Source organism: Suricata suricatta, chromosome 17 (genome assembly GCF_006229205.1).
Source record: "Suricata suricatta isolate VVHF042 chromosome 17, meerkat_22Aug2017_6uvM2_HiC, whole genome shotgun sequence".
NCBI classification, from domain to species: domain Eukaryota; kingdom Metazoa; phylum Chordata; class Mammalia; order Carnivora; family Herpestidae; genus Suricata; species Suricata suricatta.
This window is the reverse complement of record NC_043716.1, coordinates 10,417,108-10,438,183: the sequence shown is the minus strand read 5'-3', so window position 1 is coordinate 10,438,183 and position 21,076 is coordinate 10,417,108. Positions and strand designations below refer to the sequence as shown.

Genomic DNA, 21,076 nt, shown 5'->3' with positions numbered 1-21,076 from the left:
GGTGTCCGGGGCCAAGCGCAAATACCAGGAGGACTCGGACCCGGAGCGCAGCGACTATGAGGAGCAGCAGCTGCAGAAGGAGGAGGAGGCGCGCAAGGTGAAGAGCGGCATTCGCCAGATGCGCCTCTTCAGCCAGGACGAGTGCGCCAAGATCGAGGCCCGCATCGACGAGGTGGTGTCCCGCGCCGAGAAGGGCCTGTACAACGAGCACACGGTGGACCGGGCCCCGCTGCGCAACAAGTACTTCTTCGGCGAGGGCTACACGTACGGCGCCCAGCTGCAGAAGCGCGGGCCGGGCCAGGAGCGCCTCTACCCGCCCGGCGATGTGGACGAGATCCCCGAGTGGGTGCACCAGCTGGTCATCCAGAAGTTGGTGGAGCACCGCGTCATCCCCGAGGGCTTCGTCAACAGCGCCGTCATCAACGACTATCAGCCCGGCGGCTGCATCGTGTCTCACGTGGACCCCATCCACATCTTCGAGCGCCCCATCGTGTCCGTGTCCTTCTTCAGCGACTCTGCGCTCTGCTTCGGCTGCAAGTTCCAGTTCAAGCCTATCCGAGTGTCGGAACCCGTGCTTTCTCTGCCGGTGCGCAGGGGGAGCGTGACTGTGCTCAGGTAACCCACCTGGGAGAGGGGGCGGCCCTCGCCCGGGAGGCAGCAACACAGAGCCCGCGCTTTACAGTTCTGACCGGGTCTGTTTTTTAGGAAGGAGGGGGCGGAGAGGAAAGGGGTCTGTGTTTACCACGGGTTGTAAGAAAGCGGGGGGGAGGTAGGGGAACCAATCAGAATTTTGTATCCCGAGGGCAGGTTTGGATCCAGAATTAATACACAGGTATCTTTCTAGAAGGCTAAGATGTTAGGAGTGTCTTTTGGGGGGTGATTTGAGCAAGTCACTTTTCCTTTCCGGGCCTCTGTTTTCAAATCTGTTTTTAAGAAAAGGAGTTGAAGTTTTGTTTAAAAGTCTTTCCAACTCAGCCATCCTGGGTTTTTTTGTTTTGTTTTGTTTTTAAGCAAAGGAAATATTTCAGGATTCCTTAATAGAAAAAATACAGAGGAACGTCCCCTAAAATGTTGAGTTGATAAGACGTTCTCTGTTCCCAGTGTGGGGAGTGACTTCCCTGGAGTGGAACAGATTGGAGGTTGGGGCAGAAGTAGAGTGTGGCAAGCAGACTCTGAGAATTCCTCCCCCGTTGGCGGCGGAAGAGCCCATTGGCCTTTTGTGAGAATGTATTACCTGCTGCCGAGGCCCCAGGAAACAAAATAAAGTGGATCTGTTTACCCAGAATTCTTGGGCCCCAGATCCTGAGTCCTTCCAGCCTTAAAGCAAGTAATCTAGCATGGTACTTAAGTAATCTCCAAAACCTCTTAGGAGATCTAGACTGCAGCTGCTCCGAGCAGCTTGGTTGACCACTGAATTCTAGTACAGGATCAGGACACGCCGAATTTCTGTGAGCAGCTTAACGTCTGAAGTGAGGGCCATAGGCCCAGGTCGTGGGGAGAAGCAGGTGTCTGGAGACCTCTTACTATGAGGCGGGTCATCTGTCTCATTTCAGTTGAACAGCTGAGGCAGCTTCTCTATCTGGAGTTGGCAGCAGAGCCTTGTGATACCCAAGGTCTTCTGATGGGAAAGTTTGGGAAATCGGTGGTCACAGAAACACTATTCTGGCTTCCTTATCTTGTGAAACTTAGCCATTTTTCTGTCAGGTGTCCCTTTGTCATTTGGGCTTCCAAGCTTGTCCTCAGATCTAAATGGTGCTCCCAGAGTGATGTCTTAGCAGAGCCTTTTAAGGTAGATTTCCAGGGCAGACCTTCACAAGTGGCTTGCGGTGTAAGGCAGTTTAATGTCTGACTTCATAGAATGGCTCTTGGTGCTAAAAGGACCTCACGCAAAGGACGTTAGGTCTCTTGAGGAGATACTAATTTTCTGCATCGTCATGGATCCTTGAGGTCTAGCAGTCGTTGGGTATGTAATGGGGAGATCATAAGAGGCAGTTTGAGACTTTGAAAACTTCCCCCATCCCCGCATTTGCACACCCCTGTATTGAAGAGCAGACGTTTCAAGTTCTTAAAATTCAGGTCTGTTAGTGATCAGCAGGATTGCATCATCAGGAAAATTCTCTTCATCTTTTCCTTGGAATAGTAAAGTCCTACTAAAGTTTTCCTGGTCCCTTCCAACTCCTGGATTCTGACTTGGCTCTGGAGTTCACGTGGGAGGTTCAGTCATGTCCTGAAAAGTGCTGCCCCAGGCTTTGAATCCAGCTCAGCTCTCACTTGTTTTGGGATCTTGTGGGTGTTCTCTGAGCTGGTTTTCCTACCTGTAAAGTGGAGCTAATGCCTGCTTCCAAAGGCTATATGGTGATTCGGTGTTTCATACGGAGCCTGGCACAGAGTAGACACTTAAATGGGTGTTTGCTTTCATACACAACGATATAATGATCCCTTGCTCCTTTCTTGGGGGAAGCCTGTCACAGGGCTCTTTCCTTCATGTAATGCACAGCCTAGTGGAAGCCCAGGAAAGTGGCTGCAGGAGTACTTTGAAGGTGGGAGTGCAGGGAACCTTTTAAGCCATTTTGGAGTGTTAGAAGTTTCTAGAAACAGTAAGGTCGAACTTGAAGGCAATAAGGCACTAAGGTGACTAGAAGTTAACCAAGCAAAGAAGCAGGGAGAGGTTGGCAGCTCTGGTGGCAGTAGCAGAGAGTAGCCATAGGTAAGGTGGGGGCAGGTGGGTGCTGACTTGAGGCGGATGGAATTTGTCTTCAGTTCTCAGATTCAGCCAGGACCTGAAGTAGAGATTCTGGGGCCGCATGCCATGGGAAGGCTCTAGGTCAGATCTCCTCAGTAGCGGTACTGTTGACATTTGGGGCTGGCGGAGTCTTTGTTTTGTTGGGGCTGTCCTGTGCATTGTGGAATGTTTAGAAGCATTCCTGGTCTTTGTCCACTAAATACCAGTGTCACCTTCATGATCACAAATGTCCCAGGGCGGGGTGGCAAAATCATCCCATTTGAGAGCCACTGATTTAGGGTTCTGGATGCCCCTGCTAATTTTAATCTTTTAGCTCCTGCTCACTTAACATTCTAGTTTACTTGGTATGCAGGTGGGTGAACACCTGTCTGTTAGTGCTTCTTTTTAAATGCTGCTGGGCCTCTTCCCCAAACTGGTAAGAGGGGAAGCTTTCTTTTACCTCCTTGTATGTATCCCAGCCCAGAAGTGATGAGCCCTACATCTGCAGATGGAGGGGAGGGATGGAAGAAAATAGTGGTTCTGTGTAGGTAAAGAGGGGTTCTAGTAATTCTCTTTTGACTCAGACATCAGTTGTCGGTGGCAGTGGAGGTGGAGTCTGCACTTATCCAAGGCAGCATGGCACGGATACAGTTTTATATTTATTTAATAGTTGTCAGTGTCAATGTTAGCGTGTGACAAACATTGACTCAGCAGTACCCAAACGTGGGCATTTAGAGCAAGGCATCGCAGACCCTTCTGGAAGTGCTTCAGAGTTCTTTCCAAACCTAATTATTTTTTGTTTGTTTACTTGTTTGTTTGTTTTTGTGACCTTTCCATGTTGGGCCTAGTTGGGTCACGTCTTACTGCTGTTCTCCAGGGAGATAAGTATCTTTTTACATTTCTTCATATCAGTTTTTCCTACATTCCTTCTCCTTTTCTCTGTAGGGTGAATGGGCAGATAAAAACAGATTTCAGTTGGATTAATTAGAATAATTTCCTCGAGTCTAATTGCTTACTTGCTGGTGCTTTTAATCACTGCTACATGGTCTGTGGTTGTGGTGGCCACATGCCTAGAGATCTAGGCCTTAACCACCTGCCTGAAATGACTGTTACCATCCAACCATGGCACATGCAGAGGTGAGCACAGCCTGTGACGTCCAGGTAATAACTGATCCTGGGTGGAGTAGGCCCTCCCTGTCCATTCTGGGCCAAGGGCTGATGTTGTTCAGCTGTTTGAAAGCAGAATTTAGCTTTCTGGCTTAAAATAGTTGGGAAAGTAGGGCATATAGGTCCTGGGCCACATCTCCTGTGTGCAGTCTTCTGATTCCACAGGAGGGGGAGGAACCTTAGGATGAAGTCAGGGCTGTGCATTCCCAGGAGGAGCTCTGGGCCGGAGGTGGGGGGCGGGGGGGGGGTGACTGGCCTTGGTTCTGCCAAGCCTAACAAGAAGCAAAGGAAAGGAAACTAGCAGGTGAACCATGGGCTTAATCATGAAGCTCAGAGGGGAGCCTGGGTGGCTCAATCTATTAAGCCTCCGACTTCAGCTCAGGTCAGATCTCACATTCGTGGGTTCGAACCCCGCATCAGGCTCTGGGCTGACCGCCAGCTCAGAGCCTGGAGCCTGCTTCTAGTTCTGTGTCTCCTTCTCTCTCTGCCTCTCCCCCTCTCATGCTCTGTCTCTCTCTGTATCAAAAATAAATAAAACTTTAAAAAAAAGTCATGAAGCTCAGAGCAAGCAGGAAGTAAATAGGCCATAAAAATTTCAGGGCTGGCTGACTATTTTCTGGCCTGGGCAGTTGGTTTGCATCTGTTGCTGAGGTACGATGCTAGCTGTCTGGGGGCATGGGCTCATCTTTGCAGATTTCTTTCTTGAGGATGGTGGGTATGTGAATGTCTTTTGCTGAGGCCAGCGTGTGGCCTCTAGGGCAGACTGAACCTTGCGACCAGAAAAGGTAGATAGGCTTTTCTCTACCCCTTATTACCTACTCCCTTCCCCAACCAAAAAAACAAAAATCGGTATAGCATAGATACTGAAATCAAGAGTTGGATTAGAGTTCCAGTGTCCCCACTTTAGCTGTTTGATCTATGTTAAGTTACTTACATCTCCGGGCCTTAGTTTTCCTCTGCAAAATGGGGCTATGGATGCCATTGAGTTGGTTACTAAAGATTGAATTTCTTTCCACACTATTGAATGCTTGAAGTTTAGGTAAAATGTCTCTGGAGATGAGGTGCTTTCTGTGCTCAGGTACTATGTACTTATACTTTCATGTGTAAAGAATTGGGATCTGGAGCAAGCCAACCTTCCTTCTGTATTTGGAAAGTCCTAGGACTTCTCATAAAGTTAGGCCATATGCCTTAGAAGTTTGGGTCTGGTTATAATGAGCGTGAGGAACCCACTCATAATCCTACCCCTGTGCCCAGATGGCTGGCGTGCGGGCCCCCAAAAATCTAAGTTTCTTAGTCTTGCCAGCAGGCCTTCGATCATGCCAGCAGGTCTGTCAGTGGCATGACCTCTGGGGGGCTGCCCAGAGCAGGTAGCAGCCACTGGAGGGAGGCATCACCAGGCTGTCCTGATGATGTTGGCCAGTCCCTCCATCTCTGGCAGGGCACAGAGTAGATGGTGAATGGTGGCCATCTTGGAAATGTGCCTTAACAACAGTCTCCAAAATTGTCTCCTAGAAAGAGAGGTGTGCACTCCTGCACAGTCCCTTAGAAAGAGTTTTTCAGAATCCTCATTTAATCTCCACCTAATCTTCTAAGGAAGGATTTGCTGTGAGATCTGTTTTGTAGATGTAGAAATTGAGAATAGTTGAGTTTAAACACACATTTGATTTGGGGTTCACTGAGTGCAGAGATAAAAATATGGCCTTTGCAATGCTTTGTCTTGTAGAGAAAATACAGTTTCCACAAGGCCAAACATAGTAGAGAGGTGTAGGTGGATGGTGAGGGGGAAATCCAGCCTGGGGGATTTGAGGAAAGCTTTCCCAGGCAGGGGTGGGTGGAGACTCTCAAGAGTTCCTGTAAGGCATAGTGCTAGTGGGTGACAGAGTGAGGTTCTGTCACTCTTGATGCTTGTGGCAAGCTGGTCACTGATATGTGGGGTGGGGGAGGATCTTGAAAGGGCTCAGCCCAGGCAGGGAGCAGGAGGCTGACCAGCATGAGGTATTTCCTCTTCTCCTTTCCCTGTGAAAACAAAAGAGCAGGAGGCATTGGAACTTTTCTTCATGCCAAGGGCAGGGCTGGACCCAGCGCATATTAAGTTTCAAGCTGGCAGATTGGAACTTTCAAACAGTTTCTCTTGTAGTAAGTAGGTTCCTTAGTGAATAATCTTCTATGGTCTCTGGTGGACATTTTCTGCTGAAGTTTAGCCAGAAGAGCTTCTCTTGGCTAGGACTTAAAGAGCTTCCTGCTCCCAGAGGAGCCTGAGATGCTGAAGATGGGTCAGTGGGCTATGTCACAGCTGCCAGGAAGTTCTAGAAGACCAGTGCTGATAAGCACTTCAGGTGCATTCAGTGCCATGGTCATTTCTAGGGGCCTGTGTGGTCCTGTCTCTGTACTAGTTCCTCTGAGGCCTCAGCTCAGTGGCAGAATTCTGGCCCGGCTTGTTCTCCATTCTGGAGCTCTTTGGGAGGTTGGGTGCCGTTAAGGTGTGACAAACATCTGGCTTTGCTCTTTCTGCAGTAAGGGAAGTGGTTCCTTGTTGAAGATGGGAGGTGAGGGCCCCAGGTGTCTATAGCCATGTCAAACAGACTGATATTTGTTAACAGTAGGGAAGGTTGCTTGTGACCTGTACTGTAGGCTCAGGCCTTAGAAATGTGCCTTGAGGGCACCTGGGTGACTCAGTCGATTAAGTGTCTGACTCTTCATTTCAGCTCAGGTCATGATCTCACGATTCGGGAGTTCAAGCCCCATGTTGGGCTCTGCACTGATGGTGCAGAACCTGCTTCATTTTCTGTCTGTCTGTCTTCCTCTCCCTCTGCCCCTCCCCTGCTTGCCCATGCCTGTGCTCTCTCTAGCACACGCTCTCAAAATCTAGTCAATCAATAAATTTTAAAAAAATGCCTTGGATTACCTTTGGAGAATTGGACTTAGTTTCTTTGTGGGGCATGTCCTGTGTTTATATAGAACTGTCTTGCAGCACACAGTTGCATTCTCCTAATGTGGAGTGACAGGAGACTAGGACAAACTCTGGCACTCCTAGCCCTGGGAACCCATGAGACCCGTGAGGCCTCTTCTGCTGGTAGACCCCTGCAAAAGGAACCCAGTTCACATTTCCTTGGCAGGTGCTGAACCCAAGTCTCTGGCTTGCCCCAGGATGGGCCAGAGCCCTCTGGCTTGTGTCATGTGCTTCATAAATGGGAGTATAGTGCCAAGCACAATGAATTATCCAACTTAATTCTCGCAACAGCCCTGTAGGTTCTAGGGGTGCCAACTATGTAGTCCTGTAACTCTAATTCTGACTGGAAGGGAATTCTAATTCTCTCCACTCCTTTAATATCTTATTATCGTTGAGACACCTGGGTGGCTCAGTTAGTTAAGCATTTGATTCTTTTTTTTTTTTTTTTATGTTTGTTTATTTTTGAGAGACAGAGACAGAGTGTGAGCACAGAAGGGGCAGAGAGAGAGGGAGACAAAGAATCTGAAGCATGCTCCAGGCTCTGAACTGTCAGCATAGAGCCCAATGTCGGGCTCAAACCTATGAAGTGTGCGATCATGAGCCAAAGTCGGAAGCGTAACTGACTGAGCCACCCAGGCATCCCGAGCATTTGATTCTTGATTTTGGCTCAGGTCATGATCCCACAGTCATGAGATTGAATTCCAAATTGGGTTCCATGCTGAGTGTGGAGCCTGCTTGGAATTCTCCCTCTGTCTGCTCTGCTTCCCTTTTCCTTGCTTACACTCTCTTTCTCTCAAAAAATAAACAGAATAAATCTTGTAATCGTTAGTGGTCATAAAAGAATACCTAAGTTGTAAAGCATAACAAAGTGAACACCCAAAACCTACTGCTGTCTCTATTGCAAATGAAGAAACAGGTTTAGGCCCAGCAAGCGACTTCACTAAGGTCGCAAAGCTAGTAGGTGACAAAACTCAGGTTCTAACTCGGGTCTCTTCAACTCCTCCCTGTGGCATTTCTGTAGGCCTACAGATATTAATAGGTGTTATTTGAGAGAAGGTTCTTTAGTTAGTGCTCAGTTAAACAAAGTCAGCAGATTTTTTTGCTGTAGTAATTCTCAGATTCTTTAACTAAACTCCTCAATATTTTTCAAATTGCTTTGACCGTGGATGTTTGTCCATAGTCTCTCATAGGACTGATGTTCACCAAAAAGCCTGAAAACCTTTGGTCTAGGAGGAGCTTGGAGGGGAAACATTTGAATTAAAGGTTCAGTCTCTATTCCCAGCAGGGCCTCAAATCAGAAGGGCTTTCCCTCCTCTTTTTTTTGGTCTCGTTTTTAGTGTTTGCCCACATTGCGGCAGTCTGGCCATTTTGAGGAGTCCTCCCAGGCATGCAGTGTTTCTGACAGCTCTGCAGATGCCTTTACAGCCGCCCTTAAGAAGGGAGCTGGTTACAGCCACGGAGAGGATGACTGGTGACCCAGGGGTGGCCAGCGGGCTGCTGAGAAGGTGTTTGCCTCCCACTAGGCCTGGGCCTGAGTGTGTGTCTGGCCGTGTAGAGCTGCCTCAGCTCAGCAGACGAACTTGGGGTGGGCGTGATTCTCGGTGAGGGCATGTGAGGAGGCTCAGGGTGCTGAGTTTGCTTCCAGAGTTTCAAATTGGAAAGATGTTAGCTGTGAAGAGGACAGTCATCTACGCCACATTCATTGGTCTAAGCAGTTTTAAAAATTGTGTAACTTGATGAAAATAAATAGATATTTGAGTGTGATGGGAATTCGTAAAATATCCCAAACACAGCTGTCTTCAAGATTTTGGATCCCCCCAAATGGAGGTTTTTGAAAGCTTGTTTTCAAGTAGACAAATTCTCTTTTTGAACATTGCAGCCTTAGTTCTCTCTGGTGACTCAGGGCTCTCAGTGTCTTCCTTGGCTTCCTCTTCACGCCTAAGAGCAGGAGGAAGGGACGGAAGAAGCAGAGGAGATGCGGTTTTTGTCTTCTCACCAAGGTCTGGTCTGAGTCACTCTAGCTGCCTCCAGAGTGACTAAAAGGTGTATCCTCTTGGGGATCCTTTAAAAGAAGGGCTCCCGGCTTGTGTGGGGAGATTCCTGCTTTGGTTTCTGCCTTAGCGCCTTCCTTTGCCTCATCCCAGGTTTTGTTCTTGAGTGGAGCATGCTAGAGTCTATTTCCCTTTTTGTGTAGATCCTTGAACCTCTCAAAGTAACAGGGCAGAGGTGTCTGTGAGACCTGGACCATATTTCTGTCTCTTTACCCTGTAGGAACGTTGTCTGTTCACTTTCCAAGCTCATATGCTCTGTGTTTATTTTCAGTGGATATGCTGCTGATGAAATCACTCACTGCATACGGCCTCAGGACATCAAGGAACGCAGAGCGGTCATCATCCTCAGGAAGTAAGTGTCCCGGTGTCTGGCACCTGCAGACCTGTCTGGAGATGTAGGTCTGGATTCCCTTAGAACTTGGCTGTATATCAGTAGCATAGCTGCATGAAGCCTGGGAGAAGAAAAGGCTAGAAGGTTTCATACTTTTTTAATTCTGTGAGGAAAAAGCTGTTTTGTTTTTTCTTCATTGGAAAATTAAGCTCTGTGGCTGTTAAACTACGGAGTCAGGGATAGAGCAAAAGCACATGCTCCCAGTGTTTATGGGCATAGTCTTATTTGGGGACCCCTCTTCTAGACCTCCCTCCCCCTCTTTTTCCCCCATCTCCTTGGTTCTGATTTGTCACATGTGCTCTTGCTGATTATTTTTAGACTGCGCCTTAGCAGCCTGATTTTAAAATGCCTGGGTTTTCACTTCTGGGAGGAGCAGGGAGTGAAAAGAGGAAACAAAGGTGGGACATGAAGCTGCAGTGTTCAGGCTTCACGTAGCTTATGGCTGTCCCTCCTCTCTGGCCAGGGAGTCAGGGAGGTACTGACCACTATCCCCAGACCTGGCCTCTTTACCACTTCTTTTTTCTGCTCATGGGGTGTGAATGGACTGAGCTAAGCAGATGCCGGGTCAAGACAAGCCTGTCTTTCAGGTGGAGTCCTGAGAGGCTAGTTGACTGTCCAGGGTTGTACAGGCATCAGTGAGGAAAGCAGAACCAGTGTTTGGACCTCCCAGGCTGGAACACAATGTCTTAAAGCTTACCATCTTTTTTTGTAATCCTATTTTTTAGAATAGCTTTAGATTTACAGAAAAGTGTAAAGGTGGTACATAGTCTCTATGCACTCCTCATACCACTTTTTGTTATTACCATCTTATGTTGGTATGATATGTTCATTACAGTAGAAAAAAGAACAGTATTGATAACATTAGCAAAATTCCTACTTTATTCAGATTTCCTTAGCCTTTTCATAACCTAGGATCCCACATGACATTTAGTTGTCATGTCACCTTAGGCTTCTCTTGGCCGTGACAGTTTCTTAAACGTGCCTTGTTCATGAGAAGTCTGGCCAGGTATTTTGTAGAATATCTCTCAATTGGAATTTGACATTTGTCTCGTAGTTAAGTTGGGGTTAGGGGTTTGGGGGAGGGGGTCTACAGAGGTAAAGCCCCCTTCATGTCCTATCGAGGGCACAGGACTTAATTGCTGTTGATGTTGACCTCGCACACCCGGCGGAGGCTGAGTTCGCCGGCTCTCTGCACTCTGCAGTCCATAGTTCCCGTCTCAGGAGGGAAGTCGCTGTGCGCAGCCCACGCATAAGGAGCGGGGCGTGAGCTCCACCTCCCTCGGGGGCATCGCCACCACGTTAGTTGGAATTCTGCGGGGAGATTTTGTTTCTTCTCCCTCATCTGTTTATTTCTTTTTCTTTATTCGTTTACTTTTATTCATATGGATTTATGGGTATTTGTTTTATACTCACGTTATTCCAGCCTTGAGCTTTAGAAGTTGTGTGTAAAGTTTATTTATTTTGAGAGACAATGCACAAATGTAGGGGAGAGGCAGAGAGGAGGAGAGACAGAATCCCAAGTAGGCTCCACACCATCAGTACAGAGCCTGATCTGGGGCTCGAACTCATGAACTGTGAGATCATGACCTGAGCTGAGATCGAGTTGGATGCTTAACCAACTATGCCACCCAGGTGCCCTGTGTTTTGTTTTGTTTCTTTTTATTTTTTGAGAGACAGGTTGTGAGAGTGTTCAAGTAGGGGAGGGGCAGAAAGAGAGGGAGTCATAAAAACCAAGGCAGGCCTCAGGTTCCGAGCTTTTTACACAGAGCCCAACACGGGCTTGAGCTCCTGAACTGTGGATCTCAGCTGAGCTGAACTTGGATGCTTAACAGACTGAGCCACCCAGGTGTCCCCGGATTGCCATCTTTTTAACTTTAGTTTATAACTTGAGTATCTTGGCCCTTTGGGTTCAGAACTCCAGAATAATTTGGTGATGAAGTCTCTTTGGCATGGTTCTGCCATTTTGTCAAGTCCAAACTGACAAGCCTATGGTGCCGGCAGAGCACCAGGCACATGTGGGAGCTCCAGACATGGGTCTGTGTGGGAGCTGGTAGTGTCTCACCTCTGGCCTAAGGATATTCCTGAAATTCATCAGAAGGGTTTTTATCTGCTTTTCTGCTTTCTTTTCCTGTGATTCCAGGCTAAAACCCAGAACACAGAAGTGATGGAACCCAGAGTGTAGCTCCCTCTGGCTTCTTCTCCACAGTCTTTTCTTCTTGGGCTGGGACAAGTGACCCACCTAGGCCGGGCACTTGGAGAGGAACTTCAGAGTGATGTAAAACTAGAGCAGCAACTTCCCAGGTGTTCCTCCCAAGCCTTTGACAGTAACTTCCCCAGGGAGATCTTCACCAGAGGTGCACATGGAAGCGGCCATAGCTGGAGGTCATTTTTTTCTGCTGTTTCCTTCTGTTAGAATGATGGTTCCCATGCTTGCCTTCCCAGGCCAGCTGACCCAGATGGGTCTCAGAGAAGCTAGGAGCCTCCAGCAGTAACCAGGTTCCTGGTTTTTTGGCCTTCTGGGTCCCTGACAGTGGTCTGACCATGGAGAATGACAGTTGTGGGTGACTGTCATTCTTTGACCTTTTTTCTTGAATGGGCCCGGGAGTCAGCCATAGAATGACGCACAGAGCTTGGGTATGAGGAGCTGGAAGGAGTGGGAGGGACTCCCAGCTCCCACAGGACAGCTCAGCTAGAGTAGTGTCCAGCTGTAGCGAACCAACTCAGGAGACCAGATGAGAGGCGCAGGGTAAAACCCAGGCTCCTTGTTGGGCTTTGTCTATCCACCCAGCCTAATTTCTTGGAGTTTTCACTTACATTAATGTACTTGGCAGTTCCTAGTATGGCCCATGGACTTGCATCCTGGGTTCTGGTAGCAGTGGGATCTCTGCTGGGAATGTTTTTCCATCTAACGTGTTCATCTTATCATCCTCATCTTACCCTGCAAATGACCCATGTGTGCACATTAAAAGTTGGTTAACCTAGCCATTTCTCAGGGCTCAGGTGTTGTCTGTTTTGACATACGGGAAGCCCTCTCAGTGTACCTCCCCCCCTTTAGACTGTTACAGCCCATATACTTGCCATTGTGATTTTCCGAAATCAGCGTTCTGTGGGCGTGGGAAAGTCCTGTCATCGGGCCCAGCACTGAGGCCCAAGCCCAGAGGAGGTCCCAGAGGAGGACAGTTCAGGTACATGAGGAGCAGCTCCAGATTAGCTGTATGGGCTTGTCTTGGAAAAGAACAAGTAGGTGACAGAATGAAAAGGGGAGCATCCTGGTCTTGCTTCTTAGAGGCAGAGGGGATGGAGCCAGTCCTGCCTTCTCCAGTTTGGATATGAACTGCACAGGCTGTTGTGGAAGAGCCTGGGAGGCTTTGTCACCAGCTCAAGTGAGTCAGAGTTGGGACAGTCTTTCTAAGGTCCTCCTGGGGGGAAATGGGTGGTTGACCACCAAATGCTTTTGACAAAATGTGGCACCTTTGAATGTAGTTGGTGCCAAGTCTATGTGAGTAGTACTGTTTCTCACAGGGAGGACTGGGAGGGGCTGGGAGTGACCACCTGAGAGCTTCCCCATGAGTGGAATCCATGGGCTGCAGCTTAGTGTTATAATCTGTTTGAGGTCACAGCCAGTAAATGGCTGAGTGAGGCCTTGAACTTGGGTCTGTTGATAAATAACAGGTTTGCATGCCGTACAACACAAAGTAATCACGGTCTTAAAAGCACGAAGTATGTCTGCTGGGACCCAGAAAAAAAAATTTTTTTAATAAAAAAATTAAATCCAGCTTGGTGAGATGTGGGGGTGGGTTGGGACAGGACAGATCTGGCTACTAAGCTAGAAATTGCTAGCCAGGCAAAAATGGCTGGAAGGCAGGGAGTACAGAGGATCTCTGTAGTTGAGGGGTAGAGTGGGAAGGAGTTCTTGGATCAGCACTTGATCATCAGGAGATGGCTTGTGGGGCTTCAGGGCTTTCCACTTGGTGGCCAGCACACCCAAACCCTTGATCTGTAGCGGGTACCCAGGGCTGTCCCGGATCTGCCTACAAGACTTGTATTTCTGCGTGGTTCTCCAGTTAATCAGATAAAGTAGCTCAAGACAGTATAAATAGCCCACATCTTTGCTTTTGGTCAAGTGAGCTCAGCTCAGAGTGGGTTGAAGCTGGGAAGAACAGCTAGAGGTTCATTTGCCAAATGTTAACCAGGGCTGATGTGTGCCAGTAAGCAGTGGAATATGGGGTCTGCATGAGAGAGACTACAGGAGACTGAGCTAATTATTCAGGCCAAGGACCCAGGGGTCAGGGGGAGACTGTCCCTGAAAACAGAGTGGTCCAAATGAGGTTCTGTGTGTGTGTATGAGTGGAGGGTGAGAATGGAGGGTTCATTGTGGGCTTTGTCCCTCTGGGCATGGGGAGGAGTGGCCAGCTCTTGTTTTCCCTGACTAGGCCTGGGACATTGCCCCCATCAAGATCCGTGCCCCTGCTTCTATCTCCATGATTCCTGTCCCCAGGCCAAGGGTTAGCCCACCTTTGTTTCCTGGTCACTGGAGTGTATGTGTGTCCCATGTGCATATACCCTGTACAAGGAATAGTGGGGGAGGTGGCAGTAAGATCACCTGTGCCTGAAACTGGCTTAGGTTCCTGGCCTGGCTCTGCCCCTTCCTCACTGAATATAACAAGCTGGTTACCTGAGCTCTGTGTTCTCACCTGTAAATGGGGGCAGCAGTGGTGCTAGGGATGGTTAATTTCAAGAATGCTTGTCTGCTTCTCCTACCCCCTTCCTCACCATACTTCCCCTCTAATTTTGATGAGGCAGGGGTAGGGGATGCGGAAGGCTGTCCATTCGAAGTTTGAAGTAAGGTGTGAGCAGAGGCACAGAGAGTGGGAGGAAAGGGAAGTACGTTGTTCTGCTGGCCCAGGCTGGGGAGAGCAAGCTTGTTGTCTGGCCACCTGGTGTCCTAGCGGATGATATCAAGCCCTTACCAGGCTTGAACAGGGGGATCCCTGGTCGCCTGTGGTGCTGGCCCTATTGTCTGGCCGTCATCTGGGGAGCCCTGGCTCCTGGAGCTCTGGGTTACAAGTATGTGGTGTGACATGTTGGTCATCAGGCTGAATGATTTGGAGAGGTCTTGGAGCCTGGTTATCTTGCAGGCCTGGATATGGAAGCCCTGTTGGGGCCCTCTTTTTAGAATATACACCTCATGTGCTCTCCTGACCATAGCAGGCTTCTACACCTGTCTCAGAGCTCCCTGTGGGGAGTGAAGTGTGATGTTGAAGGAAGTTGGTGGAAGATGGAGGAGGGGGGGTACTCTTGCAAGAGAGACAAAAGTACAGGTCGGGGTTTTGTGGGAATCTGATACTCAAGAGGTGCTAGAGCTTAGACCTAGAGGCCCTGGTCACTTAGTAGACAAAGGGGCACTCAGATAGGCCTGTCCCCTGCCTCTTCCCTCCTTTGGGAAAGTCCAGCTTTGTAGCACAAAAGTGCTTGGAGTGAGAGTGGAGCCAGAAGTTGTGGGATGGCTGGCCGCCGGGCCTGAGGTGCAGACTGGCTGCTGGTCTCCCAGAATTGGTGGTTGACCTGGCCAGCTCTCTGCTCTGCTGTAGAGGCATACAGCCCACCTGGGCTTCAGAGGCCATAATGGGATAGTAGCTGTGTGACTTAGGCCAGTGATTTGGTCTCTGATTCAGCATTACTTCCCATCCCCCATCTCAATCCATCATCCCTATCCCATTCCCATCCCACTGAGGAATAATCCTCCTCAGTGGCTTCTCTGGAGTATTCGATGGCTGATAAAGGAACAGGAGGGGAGGGAGCTCCCAGGACAGTCATCTGCCTTGTTCCCTTTAGGTAACATGTTAATGTGTTACCATTAATGCTATCATCCTCCCTTTGTTTTGGCTTTCTTTGTATGGACCCAATCCCTGTTTTGTCCTGGGGGCTGTCCTCACATGTGGGTGGCCTCACTTTCCTCGGGTGCCTTGCTGTAAATATAACTCCTGGATGTTGACTCAGATCTACAAGGCAGGTCTCCCTTCCTCCTACCACCTAAGGAGGCCCAGGCCCAGCCCTTACTGCTAGAATTGGGCTTCCTGACTTCAGATTTATGAATCTGTTTACTGAACCCTGAGGGACTCCTTGGGTGCTCCCCAAGGGTGCTCCTTGGAAGTTGGCAACCTTTTAAGAGGGATGTGCTCAGAAATGAAGCAACCAGTGGGCTCTGGGTTTGGGATCTTGTTCTGTCCTGGCTTCCTGCAGTATGGTAGCTCTTTGGGCAGGAGTTTCTCCACCTATTCTGAGGTGTACTTATAACAGCCCCAGGGGATATGTCAGGAACACTTTTGAGCTCCAGACAGTTTTATATCCTCAAATGGGTCCAGGAGACCGGGTTTTTGGTAGGGCCCCCTCTTATCAACCCTTCTTTGAGGGTGCTTCCTGACAGCAGTGGAACTGTCCTGTGCAGGGAACGACCCTCTTCCCCTCCTTCAGGCAGTTAGAAGCAGAGCCAGTCCACATCCTTGACTTGTCTTTCTAGTCTCATATGGTCCCACCTGTCTCCCTGGCCTCTCCAGTGGTCCTAGGGCCATGGTGAGAGGCCACCACCACTGCCCTTGGCTGCCCAGACAGGCTGCCCAAGGAGGCAGCTCAGAAAGGGCAGGGGCCCCTCCAGGGATTGGTGTGTGCCAGCTATGCCCACGTGGCAGGATGCTCTCGTGTTTTCTGGCCCCAGAGGTGTGTGGGCCAGGCTCTCTTTTTTGGTGGCTCTGCTCTTGGTTTTCTTGCCTTCTGTCACTCACCTGAGGAAACAACTGCAGGGTGCTAAGCATTGCCCACCACCGTCACTGGGGCTTTTTCGTCATGCCCTGAGCATGTGCTCCTGATACCTGAGAGGTATCAGAGGAATTAGCTCCACAGTGCCAGAGCGGGATTTTACCCTATAAGGCTTCACATCCTTGCAGTAGTCTAAGCCAAGCTTAATGGCCAGTGTTTCATCTGGTCTGATCTCTGCCACCTGGACCTCTCAGCAGGGTGGGGTGGGGGGTTGAAGTGGAGGGAAAGGGATGGGGGGAGGCCTGACCTGGCAATAGGTCCTTGGGGGCTTTGGTGATTTTAATTCCCACTCTCATGTCTCTGTTTGCCTAGCATCACCTCTTCCTGGTACTCCTCTCAAGAATCTTAGCCTTGAAGGAGGCCACTTGGTTTCTAGACCCTTAGAACTAAAAGAGTCCCTAGGGCCAGCCTCATTTCTCCCTCCTTTGCTTAGATGTAGAAGCAGGCCCAGAAAGGGATGGCTACTAGCCTGGATTCTGAGTGTCACCATTAGTGCTGGATCTTCTTCCTCTTGTTGCTAAGTAGGTCCTACTTGCCTGAGCCTGGAGTGCCCAGAGTGGAGGTGAGACTGGTGAGTCTGTCAGTAGAGCTGGACCACTCTGGCTTCCTTGTCTGTCCAAGAAGCCAAAGCAAAGGGGCAGGGACGGGAGCCCTGCCTGCCTGCCTGCCTGCCTGCCTATCACTTGGGGCCTGAGGGTGTTAGAACATTGGTTCCCAGCTAGAAGGCGCCCCCTGCCGGCATCAGGAAAAAGGCCCCTGCCTACAGTCAAAGCCCTATGGTTCCTGCTTGTCAGGCTTGGCATCTCACCTGGGCTTAAACCTTTTTCCCACGAGTTCCAGCACCTTTTGGACCTAGTTTTCCTCATCTATTTAGAGCAGGCCAGCCAGTCAGGGGTAGGTAAGGGGATCTGGGTGCAATTGTTACCAAGAACGCCATGTGGCTTACGCCAGGGCAGCTCCTGGATTTCCCTCTCGCGGTCTTCCCTGCAGTGATATTGGGAGGATGCTCTGCCCTGACGCACAGTACCTTCCTCAGAACTAGGTGACTACTTTGTGCACAGCCGCCTGTGGGAAGGGTGCCTTCAGCGCCTTCTGCCTCATGTGTCCCCATCACTCCCCAACCCAGGTTTCTCTCCTGCCCCTTGCTGCCATCAGCCTGACTTGCCAGCCTTCTCTGTATCACCCAAGAACCCTCAGGGCTTCTTAAAAGTTTCCCAGGCTAGCATCCTCCTGGCCTGGTGTCATAACGGACTCAGATCACTGCCCTGGACTACCTCCCTGCCCACCTTCTCCATTTCCCTCTTCCCCATCCATACTTGCATGTTCTCCCTGTATTGGGCAGCGTGTTCCTTGAAATGTAAACTCTGTGTTAGGTGGGGATTTTGCCTTCAAAAGCCCCCCGACCTTGGCTTGGTCAGCATCCTGTAAGCAGCAGGAGCCACCAGGTGACTGTGGTGGGACCAGAGGCAAGCGTGTGAATGTTAAGTTGGGCCTGGGCTCTCCTGCCTTGCCACAGTCTTCGTGTTACTGTATGAGAGAGTAGGAGAGTCTCTTTCTCCTTATGTATGCCTGGCCCAGGGGAACTTTCCTTCCTGTCTTGGTATTTCCAGCAAGGATGAAGACATCTGCTAGAGTAATTTGGGGTCCTCAGTACACTGGCAGATGGAGTAGATGCCCCTGGAGAACCTTTGGGCCTGACTAGGGTGAGCGGGGCCACCTTGTCCAGCTGAGAGAGAGCCCTGGATCTTTTTCCCCTGGGGCGGCAGATCCCTGTCACTAGAGGTTTCTAAATAGAAGTGTTTCTGTTCCTGCTGCTAAGCCTAACCTTAAGAAGGAGGGTGTTTGCAGGGCAGCCAGACCTAGTTGAAGCACAAGACTGAGGCACAGAATAGAGACTGCTGGCCCCCCTCTCCCTGGCCAGAGAATTGATCTGATGGGGCCCACTCCTTCCCCAGAGACCCACTGTGATAACCCCACACGTGTTTTTTTCTTTGCAGGACAAGATTAGATGCACCCCGGTTGGAAACAAAGTCTCTGAGCAGCTCCGTGTTACCACCCAGCTATGCTTCAGATCGTCTATCAGGAAACAACAGAGACCCTGCTCTGAAGCCTAAGCGGTCCCATCGCAAGGCAGACCCTGACGCTGCCCACAGGTACTCAGCTTAAGACCCTACACAAAGGCCAGCAAAGCAGCCCCCCTGGCCTGGCTGCAGGGTGAGATGGGTGGGGAAGCCTGGGGTAGGTGATTAGGAGCCTGGCATTGTTCACCTTTCCAAGCTTTATATCTGCTTTCCCTAGGTCAGTGGCATTGGTGACATTCCTAGCTAACCTGTGACCAAATACCTGTGCCCCCCAGAGAGAAACGGCTGGGCCAAGATTCTGAGACAGGGGAATGCTTCATGGCCTTCCCATGACTCCCTTGTGCTTTTGTGGTTATATTTAAATGTTAGAAGAAAAGCTCAGGACTTGGAAGATAGTAGACCAGGGACCCATTTCAGAGCTACTGAGGAAGGTTTCTGGGGAAGTGTTTAAGCTGAGATGAGAAGAATGAGAAAGCCATGTGCAAAAGCCAGTGTAGCCCAGAAGTACTGGACTGATGCAGAAAGAATTGGCTGGTATCAGGGGCTAGTGGAGTCGGTGAGCAGAGTAGGGGTGGGCAGGAGTGAGCGTGGGGATGCAAAGGGGGACTCAGAAGTGGAGGTGATGGCAGGACCATGCAGGGCCTAAGAGGCTGTGATACAGAAGGGCGCCTCCTGTCTGGCAGCCATGGAGGTGTCCTAGGGTACTGGACACAGTGTCAGGTGGGCCCCACGAGGTGATTGAAAGGTGTTTGAAAGACTAGGTGTGGCCACTGCACTAGTGCTTCTGCCAGGACCCTGCCTCATGGAGAACCGCTGAGCTGGGGGAGTTGTCCTGCAGATGGTGAGGGCTCGGCCCAGACTCAGACGGGTGTGCGCTAACGCTTGCACCCACCCCTCTCCTCACAGGCCTCGGATCCTGGAAATGGACAAGGAAGAGAACCGACGCTCTGTGCTGCTGCCCACACACCGTCGGAGGAGTAGCTTCAGCTCTGAGAACTACTGGCGCAAGTCCTACGAGTCTGGGGAGGACTGCTCGGAGGCGGCAGGCAGCCCAGCCCGAAAGGTGAAGATGCGGAGGCACTGAGGCCTGCCGCACCCTCCTGGGAACTCTGGTTGATCCTCATGTAGCTGCCCCCTCCTTTTGTTACGTTTTGATTTTGTTTTTGTTTTTATTTTTCATTTTTTGTTTTTTGATCCTTACATTTTTTTCTTTGGGTTTGTTGCCTGTTAAGGCTGAAGAACAGAATTGGCTGGGACCTGATTCTCATGTTCTTGGTTTTCTTCCAAAATGGAAAGGCAGTTGGCATCTGTAGGGGACAGAAGCTCATGCCGGAGTGGCCAGTAGAGGTGTGGGGGGGACAGCTGTCCTCAAGCGGGGCTGTGTCAGGCTGGGTTTATTTAAAAGCAACAAAATGTTTTGGTTAAGAAAATTCTTGTTTTGCTTTAAATGTAAATCTTCGCAGTGTTGTAAATGAAGTTCACTCTTCTGCCCCTTCTCCTCCCCCTGATGTCTGCGCGCGGGGTTGAGGTCTCATGCTCCTTGCTGGTTCTGCGGGCGGCCTGCCGTGCTCCCGCCTCCAGCCTGCCCTCCGGGCACGGGAAGCGCACGCAGACCCCCTCTTCTCCTGCGGCAGAGTTGTGCAGAATGACTGGCTGGAGGTGTCAGCAGTCCTCCGCCACCCCGGTGTTACTGGCTGAGACCCCGGGCTTCCTCCATGCCCACTGGCCTGCTCTGCCCACAGGTCCCAGGGCTGCCATGGGGCTGGCTAAGGTGGTCCTGATACTTCTTGCTGAGGGCACACCTCTTTGCTGGGTTGCTCTTTCAAGCATACTCGTGTGATTGTACGGAACAGTTAGACTTCCCATGTTGGGGCAGTTTTAGGAATTGTTTCTAGCTAGAGGGACTGGTGTCCTTCCAAGTCTAGCATTTGCGGTATGGAAAATTATTGTGGTGTGCGGTAGGGTTTTTGTTTTCTTTTGTTTTTTGAGTTTTTATTTTTTCCTTTGGTCTCCTGGCTTTTTCCTAACCCTTTCCTTTCTCCTACATTGGCCAGCTTGGGCCTTCTCTCCATGTCACCCCCTTAGGAAGGTGCCCACCCACCCCCTCTGTCTGCCTGTAGCATGCGTCCAAGGCCAGAGCTCAGGACTGCAGACTGGGTTGGTGCCTCCTCTGCCTCAGGGGCATGGGAGCTGGGAAAGGGCTTTTAAGAAATAAAAGGAAAAATAAAGTCTTTGGCAGTTTCCACCTACTCAGATCCTCGAAGGCTGCAAGGTTTTGATGATGTAGATTCATTAGAAATGTCTCCTTGCCAGCCAGGGCCAACCCCCAGGCCTGCTGAGAGCAGAGGCCCTCCCAGTACCCAGGTTGCCACCACCCCAGGGGCCCGGTCTTACAGAGGCCCAGGTCTGAGGCTGCAGAGGTCTGGGGCAGCCACCATTGAGAAGCCCTCCTCGGGCCAGAACTCCTTTGCCAGCGTGGATTCAAGTCGGGACTGCATAACTAAAGCAGTTGCAGTTTTATTTTTTTTACAGCTTTTTTCCCAAAAATGATTTGTAGTCGTGTGTGCAGCACTTTGCCCTGATATGTGTGCTCTACAATAAAAACCAAATCTAATATATTTTGAAACAGTTGTCTGATACTGTCATGAGAGAGGACTTGCCTTTGGTGCTTCCTTAATCCCTTTGTTTTCTTCCTAACTCTGAACCTGGGCTGGGGAGGACCCCACAGGAGACAGTAGGGCTGAGGGCAGGAGGTGGTTTTGCCCTCTGCCTACTGCCCCCTCTCCCACTCCAGAGAGGATGGAGCGTGTGTCCAGGACGCTGTGGGCCTACAGGAACTAGGATCACCTTGCCGAGTTCTGAAGCCCTTCCTTCTGGGCGTGATCAGACAGGCGTGTG

General features: G+C 50.1%; 1 protein-coding gene across 1 annotated transcript in view; it reads left to right on the top strand.

Moving 5' to 3' along the window:
- ALKBH5 (alkB homolog 5, RNA demethylase) overlaps nt 1–20,828 on the top strand; it is a 21,795-nt gene extending 967 nt beyond the window's left edge. Inside the window, exons 2-5 of the mRNA XM_029927911.1 lie at nt 1–615; nt 9,162–9,242; nt 18,095–18,250; nt 19,085–20,828. The exon at nt 1–615 is cut by the window's left edge and continues 60 nt beyond it. Coding sequence (XP_029783771.1) covers nt 1–615; nt 9,162–9,242; nt 18,095–18,250; nt 19,085–19,262 — 1,030 coding nt within the window. The 3' untranslated portion in view covers nt 19,263–20,828. The remainder of the gene's footprint in view (nt 616–9,161; nt 9,243–18,094; nt 18,251–19,084) is intronic.
- Nucleotides 20,829–21,076: the final 248 nt, after the last annotated feature.